The 12553-nt window shown below is 49.9% G+C and overlaps 1 protein-coding gene across 2 annotated transcripts in view; it reads left to right on the forward strand.

Moving 5' to 3' along the window:
• The window catches only part of FAM193A (family with sequence similarity 193 member A), a 111471-nt gene that overhangs the window by 78746 nt on the left and 20172 nt on the right, over window positions 1-12553 (forward strand). For both annotated transcript variants that reach the window (XM_081129342.1, XM_081129343.1), the window contains exons 14-17: window positions 8381-8579; window positions 9561-9833; window positions 11069-11351; window positions 12144-12327. In XM_081129342.1, coding sequence (XP_080985468.1) covers window positions 8381-8579; window positions 9561-9833; window positions 11069-11351; window positions 12144-12327 — 939 coding nt within the window. The remainder of the gene's footprint in view (window positions 1-8380; window positions 8580-9560; window positions 9834-11068; window positions 11352-12143; window positions 12328-12553) is intronic.

Genomic DNA, 12553 nt, shown 5'->3' on the forward strand with positions numbered 1-12553 from the left:
TAACCCCGTTCTTACCTGAATAGAGTTGTGTTTTCTGTGTTCTGAGAGGAGGGTATAGAATGTTCTCTTCAACTCTCTTGTTGGTAGAAGCTAGTCAAGAGTTAGTTCCTGGAAATCTTCCAGTCAAGTTGTGAGATGGGTCATCCCCAAAGGGCATTGGGACACTCTAGTTAAACACGCCGCCCTGACTTTCGCCTCTCAGGACGCTGCAGGCAGCCTGCAGGAGGGTAAAGGAGAGACTAGCATGTGGGGAGCGCTGCCTGTCTGAAACCTGTTTCTCTGATCCGGTAGACTTTAATCCAGCAGGTGGGTGCGAGAGTCACGGTTAGTTAGAAAGACAAGTCCAGAGGACAGGCAGTTAAGCTCTATTTCAGCCACTGTGCCGTTGATGTCAGCACTGTTTACTGATGCATTTAAAGTACGTTAGCTGGGTGCCTTTTTTATTTGGAAAAATGATGTGCATTTGGCAAAATATTTTATTTGTGCCTGGTATAAGATTGTTTCTCTAAACAAGCTTGCCTTGTCTCTTACCAGGTCTTGCAGAATGAGTTTGTAGTATTTCACTTAGTTGAATGCTGTGGATACATCTTTACTTAAATGCGTAAGGTATTTACAGCCCCTAAGTTGGTAGAAGCACCTTTGAGAGAACAAAAAACAGGCTGTATTAGGAAGCCTTACACTTGTCTTCAGTTCCATCAGAGCAGGTCTCTTCTGAGTGTAGCTGGGAGGCAGACAGTGGGTGCTAATTGTGGAGAACAGTCGTAAGCGGAAGCACTTCTCACCTGCTGCCCTTTCTGCCTTGTCAGGGCCTTCAGGGATTTCTGCTCTAGGGAAATGGCAGTTGTCACCTTTTAGATGTGACATCATTGTCGCAGTAACTCACACTTTGTCTGTTGTGGGTAAATATTTAGTAGCTAAAATGTTTGGGATGAGTATTATGGAAGTTTTACTTTCTCGAAATTAGAAAAACTTGAGTACTATTTATTTCTATTTTCAGATGTCTTCGTACCAATGACACATTTAATTTATATGTTGAGATATAAGTTATTTGAAAGTTAAAAGTAGTTGCAGGAGAATATACAGTAATGAAATGTTAGGGGGAAAATCAAAACTGACGGAATTTCCAAATATCGAAGGACTTCCCAGCTACCTTTCCATATTGATTCCTACTTTAACTCTGTTGTGCTCTGAGAAGACACTAGGTGCCTGTTATTTTCTGTATGTTAGGTGTGCTCCGTGGCTCAGAGTGGGGTCCGTCCTGGTGAGCGTCCACGTGAGCTTGCAAAGAACACGTAACCCGCTGCTGTGGGGTGCAGTGGTCTGTGGATGTCAGTGTGTGCAGTTGGTTAATGTGCCGTTGAGTCAACTCTGTCCCCGTTGATCTGCTGCTGCTGAATCTGCCCAATCTGACGGAGGAGTGTAGACATCTCCACCCATAATCGTGGAGTCTGTGTCTCCTTGCACTTCTGTCCATTTCAGCCCCACATGCTTTAACGCTCTGTTGTTAGGTGTAGTATTGTTACATGTTTTTGGAGAATAGACCCTTTTATCAGTATGTAATGTCCTTCTTTATCCCTGATATTTTCCTTGCCGTGAAGTCTGATGTATTTGAAGTTAATATAGCTACTCCAGTTTTTGATTAGTGTTAGTACAGTACATGTCCATTCCTTTACCTTTAACTTAAAGGGTCTTTGAACTTAGAGTGGGTTTCTCATCAACCCATATATCTATTTGGGTCTTGTTTCTTATGTATTCTGATCATCTCTGTTATTTCATTGACATATTTAGACCATTCACATTTAAAGTGATTTTTTAAAAATTTACTTATTTATTTTCAAAGATTTATTGATTCTTTGAGAAGAAGGGAGGGGGGGAGAGAGAAACATCAGTGTGAGAGTGGAACATCAATCGGCTGCCTCCTGCACACCCTGAACCACGGATGGAGCCCACAACCCAGGCATGTGCCCTGACTGGGAATCGAACTGCCAACCTCTTGGTGCATGGATTGATGCCCAACCAACTGAGTCACACCGGCCAGGGCTAAAGTGATTTTGATGTGTTTGGATTAATAGCAGTCATGTTTGTAACAGTTTTCTAATTTTACTGTATGTGCTGCTAAAATGAGCGCTGTAATGTTTCCTATTTGGTACCAGAGATTTCCTTTTCTGCCTTCTCCACTTTTTTCTTTTTTTTTTTAATTCTTACCTGAGGACATTTTTTCCATTGCTTTTCAGAGAGAGTGGAAGGGACGGAGGGAGGGAGGGAGGGAGGGAGGGAGGGAGGGAGGGAGGGAGGGAGGGAGGGAGGGAGGGAGGGAGACCGACCAGTGTGAGAGACACATTGACCTGTTTCCCTTGGAGGGAATCGAACCTGGGACTCTTCAGTCCACTCACTGACGCTCTAGCCACTGAGCCAAACCAGCCAGGGCTGCCTTTTCCACTTCTGAGAATTTTCTGATTTCATTTAATCTCTTAGCATATCAATTACCCTTATTTTTTAAATTTTTAGCCATTGTATTAGAATATACATTTTAACTAAGTCTCCTTCCAGTAACACTGTTGCGCTACATGTGTCCGCCTTTGAACAGGATTATTCCCGACCCCTCCCCCATCCCTTTCGATACTGCTGTTTTCATTTATCCATAATCTCCTAGTGCCTTGTCGTTATTACTTTAAACAAAGTTGTATTTTAGATCAATTAAGAAGAAAAGTAAGAGATTTTATTTTACTTTCATATATTCCTTCGCCATTGCTCTCCCTTCTTTACATAGATCCAAGTTTCTGACCTCCATTATTTTATTTCTGTCTGAAGAAAGTCTTTTAACGTTTCTTGCAGGGCAGGTCTGCTGGCGATGAGTTCCCTCAGTTTTGTCTGTCTGAGGAAGTCTTTATTTCTCCTTCACTTTTGAAGGATGATGTCGCTGGATACGGATTCTAGGTTGGTGGTTGTTTATCTCCAACACTCGAAACGTGCCTGGGGCTCCCTTTCTGTGGGTGGTTTCTGGTGAGACCTGTCCTCCTTCTGGTTTCGTCAGCATGGGCTCCCCCCCACCCCCCGGGCTGCTTTCGGGGTGTTCCTCTCCTTTGGTTTTCTGCAGTTCACTACATGCCAAGTTGTACATTTCAGGGTAGCTGTTCTACTTGGTATTCTCCAAGCCCCCTGGGTCTGTGGTTTTGTGTCTCATTACTTTTGCAAAGTTCTCAGCATCATGCTGTAAATAGTTCTTCCACCTGCTCTCTGTCTCTCTGTTTCCCCCTCTGGTGTCTCAGCTTTCATATGTTGCATCTTCTGAAATTGTTCCACAATCCTTGGGTGTTTTGTTCTGTTTTTTGTGGGTGGTGGTGGGTTTTCATCGTTTCTCCCTGCATTTTTGTTTGAGAAGTTTCCACCAACTGATTCTTTCCTTGGCTGTGTCCAGTCTACTGATCAGCTCATTCAAAGCAGAGCTTGTTTCTCGTACAGGGTTTTTTGCTTTTAGTATTTCTTTTTTATCATTTCTTAGAGTTTCCACCTCTCTTCTTATTACTCAGCTGTTCTTACACATTGTCTGCTTTTTCCATTACAACCCTTAGTATAATAATAATAATCATTTTCAGTTTCCTGTCTGGTAATTTTTGGCCATTTTATCTTCATATTCTCTCTCTACCTTCCTGTCCTGTCTCTGAGCCTCTGGTGAGTCTGGGTTAGGCCTCCTAGTTCTGGTTCATTCTGAAGCTCTCTTCCCTATTTCTCATCTTTTCTCTCCGTCCCTTCTGAGAACCTTTTTGGATCAGGCTCCCAGTGAAGTGATTCTGTTATTGTGTCTAACCTGCCACTTAAGTTTTGAGTTTTTAATTTCAATTGTAATTCTTATTTCTAAGGTTTAGTTTATTTTTCAAATATTCTCTTGTTTCTCCATCACTTTTTCTTTCTCTTTCTTTAAGCATCTTACATGTAGTTCTTCTGTTTGACGAAACCTTGAGGATCTAAATTTGTCTCTTGTTTCTGCTGCTGTGTTGTTTCCTTACGTGTATAGTAACTTTTTATTATGAGGTCATGTCTTGTTCATCTTAGTCTATGAGAAATCCCAAGGCCCTAACTAGGGGATGCTTCCTCAGGAGAGGGTTTCCATGTGCTGGCATGAGGTGCTCGAGGGGCTGACCCTCCTGGGACCCTCCAGCTCCTCCTGTCAGTCTCCAGCTCTTTTGCCTCCTGTGGGACCACGGTTGCATCCCCCTTTACTGTAACCTGGTGCGTGTGCCCTGGGGCAGCCATTTTTTTCTCCCCACCACCACCTGGCCCTATTGTTTCTTGTCATGTTACCGCTTCTTTGTGTACGGCTTTCTTTGCTTGCTCTGTGGCTCAGCACTTTGTTACAAAGGTGGTTGGTGCCATTTATCCCCCTTAGTGGACAAAGCCCAGCAGAGGAGAGTCTCCACGTGGCCCTACAGAGGAGCACAGACACGAACTGTGGGGCAGTTTCACCCTCTGTGCCACACGCCTGGGAGCAGTGAATCACGACTGCAGGGCCAGACTTTGGACTGGCACCTAAGGCTTCCAGCTTAAAGCCTGTGTCTTTTCTGTCTGGAAAACGTGTTAGGAAACATGCACCACATTAGCAACGGGCCTAGTAATGAAAGTAGAGAGGTGTCTTGAGTTCTGTACTGGGAGCTTGAGGATGATTTGAAAGTGATCGCCAGGTCGCCCTCAGTGCATCCAGAGGAGCTGCTGAAATGCCTCCCAGGTGGCTCTGGGCCGTGCATATCTGTCACCTCCTGCCCCGGGCCCCTTCAGTACACCCACTGCAGAGAGTTTGGAGAACTGGTGGCACACCTGTCAGCTCGGGAGGACTTGAGGGAGCAGGAGTCTGGATCAGGGAATAATGGCTGCCCTGGGCCTGCTGTGGCCCGTGATCTGCCCTGCTCTGTGGTCTGCTCCATGTCAGAGGCCGTGCCCAGTCCTTCTGGCCTGAGAAACAGCAAGACAAGCAAAGCTGCTGCTCTTGCCTCTTGACTGCCCCTGGCAGGAGTGTTGAGAACCTTAGAAAGAAGAAGCACAGACTAGTCATCATCTTGCCTGTGTAGCCACGTTTTATGCTCACTGTCCGCCGTCCCTCCCTTGTGTGTGTCAGCGGCTCACCGTCTTTTGCGCCTTGCTTGTGGTTCTGGGGCCGCATGGCCGTGTGTGTGAACTCTGAGTGCAGACTTAGTGAGGGCATCTGACTGTGTGTGTGCTTTCATGTAAAGCAAAGGGTCTGCTTTCCTGTGAGTGATTTTTGTCCCAGAGTGGGGAACAGTTCAGCACTTCTGTTAGGTGAAGCGGTGAATCCATAGAGTGGGTCGGTGTCCTGAGTCAGCACTCACCGTGTGGGAGGCTTGCTTCATGCTTAGATCACTGGTGCACGCCCCCTGGAGTGGCCCAGAAACGATCTGCTTGGCAGATGCCTATTTTTCTGAAGGAAGCCCATAGCTGTTGAGGTAGTAGGTGTCCTGTGCAGAAGCATCAGTGCAGACACAGCCTGTTTGCTAGTCCTTGCTGCCTTTGGAGTTGACAACTGGGTCTCCTGCTCTGAGTCGGTTTGCTTCTGAGGAGGTGCGTGACTCGAGTGCCAAGTCATTAGCTTACATTTCCAGCATCACAGTCTCCTGGTCATGCCCCCTTACTCCTCCAGGCTGAACTCTGTTCACCATTTATTAAGTACCCAGTATGTGCCAGGCCCTGTGCTCCGTGCTCAGAGAATAAACCAGTTTGTCCTGGTCCCTGCTTTCAGGAACCTCCCAGTCTAGAGAGAAGACAAAACATACTCGGATTTAGAAATCATAGTACTGTGATGTACCTGGGTAGAAGTTGTAGATACCAAGTCGGAAAGTAACAGTGACAAGGGAAGACTGACTTTGAGCCCGGGGGTGGTTTTGCAGAGGAGCTGATGCTGGGATGCGGTTTTGAAAGATAAGCGAGACCTCTCAGGACCCGCGTGGGTGGGGGGTCCGGGTTGTCAGCCACACTTCTCAAGGTGAGACTAAGCCTGCATGCTGTGTCTTGGGGGTGCTCAGGAGGTACTTGAGATGCTGTAGAGCCCTGGAGGGGCTTCTGCTGCTCAGAGTTCACCAGCTGGGCTAGCGAGGCAGAGCTGCCTCTCAGAGCCCATGTGTTGGGAGCAGGCCGCTATTTCCACCTGTTGGACGTCTCTGCCCCTTAGCAGTGTGTCTTCAAGACTAAGGACCTTCCAGTTAATTACTTTTTATCAGGTCCTCAGCACAGCGCTGAGTGTGCCTCGTCTGTGAGCATGCGGCCTTGCTCTTCTCTCTGCCCCAGGTCCCCTGCAGAACAGCCAGCTCAAGCTCCCGCTTGACCCTGGGTGGCCAGTCCAGATCTGTTTCTTCCCACTTTCAAATCCCAAATGCTCATTCCAACCTCACCCTGCATCTTTGCCTCTCTGAGCCCAGTCAAAGTCCGCAGGTGCACTAAACCGCCCAAATGGGGTGACTGCCCACTTCCTTCTCACTGTGGGAGGGTGGCAGAGCCTGAGTGGGGTGGGGTCTGTGTATAGGGACCGCAGTCTTACAGAGGATAATGTCCACCGTAGACTCACCGATGGTTGCTGTGGGCCAGGCAGTGTGCTGACTGCTCCTGCGCATTGTCTGATTCAGTTCCTCCCACACCCCCTGGAGGCAGGTATTTCCAAATTACAGATAAGAAAACTAAAGCACAGAAAGATGGAGTAATTTGCCTGAGGTCACACAGCTAGTAAAAGGGAGCGCTGACGTCTGAGCCTGTCAGACTGCAACCTGAAGGCTGAGGATGGGACCAGAGCGCTCACACACCTCTGTCACTGACCACCTGCCAGGAATGGAGCCAGAGATTGCGGTTCCCAGCTCGGTGTCCAGTCACAGCTATTGTCCCAATAGCACCAGACTTCCCCTTGCGCCCCACCTTCGTGGCCGTCACTTCACCATTTCTCATCCTTTCCTCTTATGGCTCACTCACCGTACTTCCCAGATTGATCTTCCTTATAACCTGACCAGAGCATCCCCCCCTGCTGCTTACCACCCTCCACGGCTCCCTAGCCCCCTCAGGACAAAAGTCATACAAAGTTCTCTCATTTGGCCCCTGTGCCCTGTCTCCCTTCCCTTCCCCCCTCCCCTCACCCCAGCCAGGTCCCCAGGGTTCTGCCAAACCATCACCTACTCTTGGGAATCCTCCCAACCCCCCTTACCCCACTTGAGTGTACAGCATTCACTGCTTATTTGTGTGTCCCAGAGGGGGGACTCCCAGGCGTGGTCCCCAAGGCCAGGCCTGTAGCTTTAGGGGTGGTACTTGGGAGTGGGCCTGGTATTGGCAGTGATCCAGGTGGCCCCCTCCCTCGTGCAGCTTATAGAATTTGAGGGCAGGCAGACATTGAACCAGTGAGTACAAGTAAGTCTTGAATTAGAAGTGTGATAAGTGCTAAAAGGGAAACTGTGGTTTTATTGTGTTTAATGGAAGGCCTGTGTCTTCGTCTTGGGTGTTGGGTGTTGAGGGCAGTCAGCAGTGGCTTCTCTGAGGAAGTGACATTTAAGCCTGAAGGGTGAATGTCAGTCAGTGAGACTGTGAGCTTGAGGTTAGGATGTTCTAGAACATGGATGCGGCATGAGTGAAGATCGGGGTCAAGGAGGAGCTGGGAGTTTGAGGACCAAGGGAAGGCCAGTGTGTCCAGGGGTTTGGTGAGCAGGAAGGACAGGGCTGGACCAGGGTTTCAATATTGACTTCATCTTAAGAGTAGTGGGACGCCATTGGCCATCTGAAGCAGGGGAGTCACCCCTCTTGTTTTAGTTCTAGAAGCTCCCACTGGCTGCTGAGGAATGAATAGAACTGGAGGAGACTGCCGTGGCCTGGAGGTGGAGGCCTGGCTGAGAGGAGGGGCTGCTGGAGGACACCCTGCTCCCTCCCTCCCACAAGGGCCTGCCCAGAGGGCCTGGGGGCTTCCAGCAAACTAAAATGCATAGTTCTTCAGAGTACACTGCCCTTGGCCCAGCAAGAGAACATGGTTTAAGAATTTTGCCTTTTTTATCAGTGATTCAGAAGTTGACTTTCTAGCAGTAATCCTTAAAATGTCAAATGAGAGTAAGCCAGAGAAACAGGTCTCATGCCAACGACCACATTTACAGTATGACTAGGGAGGAATGTGAGAAGTTACTGAGCTTTCTGAGGGCTGCTTTATATATTCCTTGAGGCACCAGTTTCTTTCAAATCTCCACCTGGTCCAAGTTTGGCCCATCGTGTAGCCTCAGCACAAGCTCTGCGAGCCATGCGCAGCCAGAGCATGCCCCCAAGGTTTCCAGTAATGACTCCTGTGTGTAGCTACTGCTTAGGTAAGCGGAGTATGACCTTTGATATGTGATGAGGACTTTTTTTTTTGTAGGCTTTACCACCAGCACCTGTTCAGAATCACACAAATAAGCACCAGGTATTCAATGCATCTCTTCAAGACCATATTTACCCGAGCTGTTTTGGGACTACTCCAGAGTGGAATAGTTCTAAGTTTATAAGTCTGTGGGGATCAGAAGTGATGAATGATAAGAACTGGAGTCCTGGCACTTTTTTGCCAGATACAATTTCTGGTAAGGAACCTGTTAAAACTTGAATATTCGAGTTTTAAAATGCTCCGAGCTGAGTGGATGGCTGTCTATGGCTGTGGTCCCCCATGGAAGCCCACAGAGGTGGGCTCTTGTGCAGCTCTGCCCAGGCTGCTGCGCCCCTGCCTCTGTTTCCAGCAGTGGTGCCCCTTGGGCCCGCAATGCTGCCCCTTCCCTCCACGTCTGTCACAGCCAGGTCCCGCAGCATGGGCTCCAGGGCCGCTTGCCAGCACAGCCAGCCCACATGGGCCCTGCTTACACAGGGTTCTCTGCTGCCAGTGCTGCTGAGCTTCTTGTCTCCAGGGTTCGGTGTCCGGCCTTTGGTTCTCAAGCAGTGGTGACAACCAGGCCTGCACCCGGTGCACAGGGGTGTGCGGCAGTGCCAGTCCTGCATGTTGTCACTACCTTCCTTTCCTCTGTTCCTGTATCAGCCCAGAATGGGAATATCCCCTCTAACAAGCTCGTCCTCCCAGTTGCTGAGGCATAGCTGTCACTGCAGTAGCCGGGCACCTGAGTAGGAGCTGGCATCTCTGTCCTCACGTGGTTAGAGCCCCTGGTAGCCCCATACCCAGCCTCTGCGTGTGCTTAGAGCAGCGAGCTAGACCGGACACCTGTCTGGTCTATACCTGGAAAGTTTTCTAGCTGTGTGGCCCTGGGCAAGTTGCTTAGTGTCTCTGAGCCTCAGTGTCTTCATCTTTAGGATGGGAATGATACCACCAAGCTCATACAGCAGTTTTAAGACATTAAATGAAATAACTTCTGAAAAGCACCTAGCACGGACATTGGCACATAGTAGGTGTCAGTAAACTTTCTTTTTACATAAATGCTAGATGACTATCATTATCCCAGTAGAATCTTCACTTCACAGTGGCCCTAGTATTAAGAGTTTAACCTGTGGGTACTCTTTAGGTTTTAGCTAAATACTGTTTCTTTTAGAATCCTCAATCTTCCCATTCTTCTCTGAAGGGAGTGATGTATTAGGGCCAACGTTCTCAGAAACAAGACCTGATGCCCTCCCACCTCCGTCGAGCAATGGAACACCTGCAGTTTTGGATTGTAAAGAGAAAAAAAATGCTGCAAAAAAGAAATGTTTATACAACTTCCAAGATGCTTTTATGGAAGCAAACAAAGTGGTGATGGCCACCTCCTCAGCCACCTCCTCCGTGTCCTGCACAGCCACCACGGTGCAGTCAAGCAACAGCCAGTTCAAAGTGTCGTCCAAGAGGCCTCCTTCCATAGGTAAGGCCTGTAGCTGGCCTGGCCAGAGGTATCAGTGTAATTAACAGTGTTCACGCCCAAGAGAATCCCACTGTCACACTCACATCCCCTGGGGCTTGGCCACATGGGTCTTGGCTTTCATCTCTGCGTCTGCTGTTCTGAGCACGAGGAGGACTTGTTAGTCATCTAAAAGCAGAGCCTCAAAGCACGCACAGCGAGCCTATGGGCATTGTGGCGTACAGGCATTGTGTGCCTGGCACACTGACCTGAGCACAGAGAGCCTGAGAGCAGGGAAAGGGTCAGACACAGTGGAGGTATCCGTGACACAGGAGCTGGCTCAGAGGGGCCTCGCTTGCCAGAGTGGGACACTTTGGACAGCAGAGAGTAAGGGAGTGGCTCACAGCACCCAGAGGAAGTCAGGAGTCCTGGGGCTCAGAGGGACTGGGGCGAGAGGCTCTTCCTGACAAGAGATGAGAAGATCACGGTTGGCGTGTGAGCAGGAGCGAGGGAAGTGGGAAGCCGTTCTGAGCCAGCAGGGTGACGGCCATCCAGGTTGCCTCAGTGGGTGTTGAGAACCTTGGATGTCAGCATGGGGAGCACGGCATCCTCGCTGTTGAGGACCACCACCCTCAGGTGATTGGCAGGTCACCTGCTGCACACCTGACCGGATGTAGCCTCACCACCACAGCTACATTAGGTGCTTCCTGGGAAGCCAGCTAGGAGGGCACAGCATAGCCTCTGCAGGTTCCTGCCTGGAGCTTTTCAGCTCAGTCTAACATAAGACCCTAACTCCAGGCTGGTGGACAGCTAGTGTTTCTCAGGGTGTCAGTGCTGTAAAAGGGAAGAGAAAAGAGAGACTGGGAGCAGAGCTATGAAGGACTGCGGGGAGGTGAACATTGAGTGGGCTCATCCACAAACGAGAACATCCTGGCATGGTAGGTGTCCAGTGCATGGGGTGGTATGGTCACAGCAAAGTGTGCGTGCCCTCGGGGGCCCGTGTCAAAGTGTTTAGGGGTGTGTGTGTGTGTGAGAGAGAGAGAGAGAGAGAGAGAGAGAGAGAGAGGGAGGAACAGGGGAAAGGATGAAAGGCTGACTCGTGATGAATCCAGGGGAAGGGTGTTGGGTGTTCTTTCTACTCTTCCCCCAACGTTCCTATAGGTTTGAACAATTGAGACAAAAGAACTGGTAAAATGTGTTAGGAGGATCATGAGGTGTGTCTCACTTGAGCTGCTGGCATGTCTCTCTGTCTCTGACAGGTGAGGTCTTCCACGGCATCAGCAAGGAGGAGCACAGGCACGCGGTGCCGGCCACCCCGAGGAACAGCCCCACGGGCCTGGCGCCGCTCCCAGCTCTTGCCCCTGCCACCCTCTCACCAGCCTCCACACCTCACCTGGCAAATCTCTCAGCCCCCACCTTCCCCAAAAGTGCGGCCACGTCTCCCGGGTTTGTGGATACGCGCAAGAGCTTCTGTCCTGCTTCGGTAGCTCCCCCGCCCCCCACCACAGACGGCTCCATCAGCGCACCTCCAAGCGTCTGCAGGTGAGCCCAGATCCTGGAGGTGAAGGCCGGGGCACTTTGGAAGCTGGGTGTCGTGTGCCCTGACACTTAGAGGAGCTGTAGGAGCTCTTCCCTGTGCTGTGCAGCTGAACAACCAGTGAAATGCAGCGGGAGGGGCGCCCAGTGGAGGCTGTGGGTCAGGGAGACGCTCCTGGTCTTGGCCTGTAGATCTGCAGAGCCAGGGCTGTATGATTGGTGTGCAGATCCCACCTGACCACTGGCAACGTCAGGGGTCAGGCCTTGGGTGTCTATTAAGTTGTATTTGTTACACATTGAGCAAAGTACAATATAATAAACACTGGACAGGTTTGTTTTGTTTTAAATATGTTTTTGTTGATTTTAGAAAGGAAGGGGAGGGGGGAGAGAGAGAGAGAAACATGGAAATGAAAGAGAAACATCTGTCCTCCCATACACGCCCTAACTGGGGACCGAACACAAACCCTGGGTATGTGCCCTGACTGGGAATCGAACCCTCCACCTTTTGGCAGATGGGACAGTGTTCAACCAACTGAGCCACACCAGCCAGGGCTTGTCAGTTTTTATTTAAAGACAGTTTTTGTGACCTTTGAACTTGCCTGTTTAAAGCCACCACCTTAAATAGTGGTAGTGGTGGGGACAGTGGAGAGACTGTGTAACGACCGCAGCACTTTGTCCCACCAGCACCCCCCGGTCCATGTGGGCCACGTGCCCTCTGCGCCTCGCTCTCGTCCAGTCAGGAGGGCAGAGCCTCACGGGGTGGGCTGCTTGCTGACAGGCCTGTGTGGGGTTTCACAGTGACCCGGACTGCGAAGGGCACCGATGCGAGAATGGCGTCTACGACCCGCAGCAGGATGATGGGGACGATAGTGCAGATGAGGACAGCTGCTCCGAGCACAGCTCCAGCACCTCCACCTCCACCAACCAGAAGGAGGGCAAGTACTGTGACTGCTGCTACTGTGAATTCTTCGGGCACGGCGGGGTAAGTGTCACGGCCGCCCCCTTGGGGACAAGCCATCAATGTCAGTGTGTGTGTGACAGTCGTGGAGTATGCAGGCTGGGATGGCAGGTAGAATTCAGGGTGTGGTTTATTGTGTGGAAACTTTATTTGCAGCGCAGTTGAAATCAAGGTCTGGTCTCAGACAGTGATTCCACTTCCAGGTTTTTCTTATCCTACAGGTGTAATGAAAAAATTTGCCCAGAGATTT

The sequence above is a fragment of the Miniopterus schreibersii genome (assembly GCF_964146895.1).
Source record: "Miniopterus schreibersii genome assembly, chromosome: 1".
NCBI lineage: Eukaryota > Metazoa > Chordata > Mammalia > Chiroptera > Miniopteridae > Miniopterus > Miniopterus schreibersii.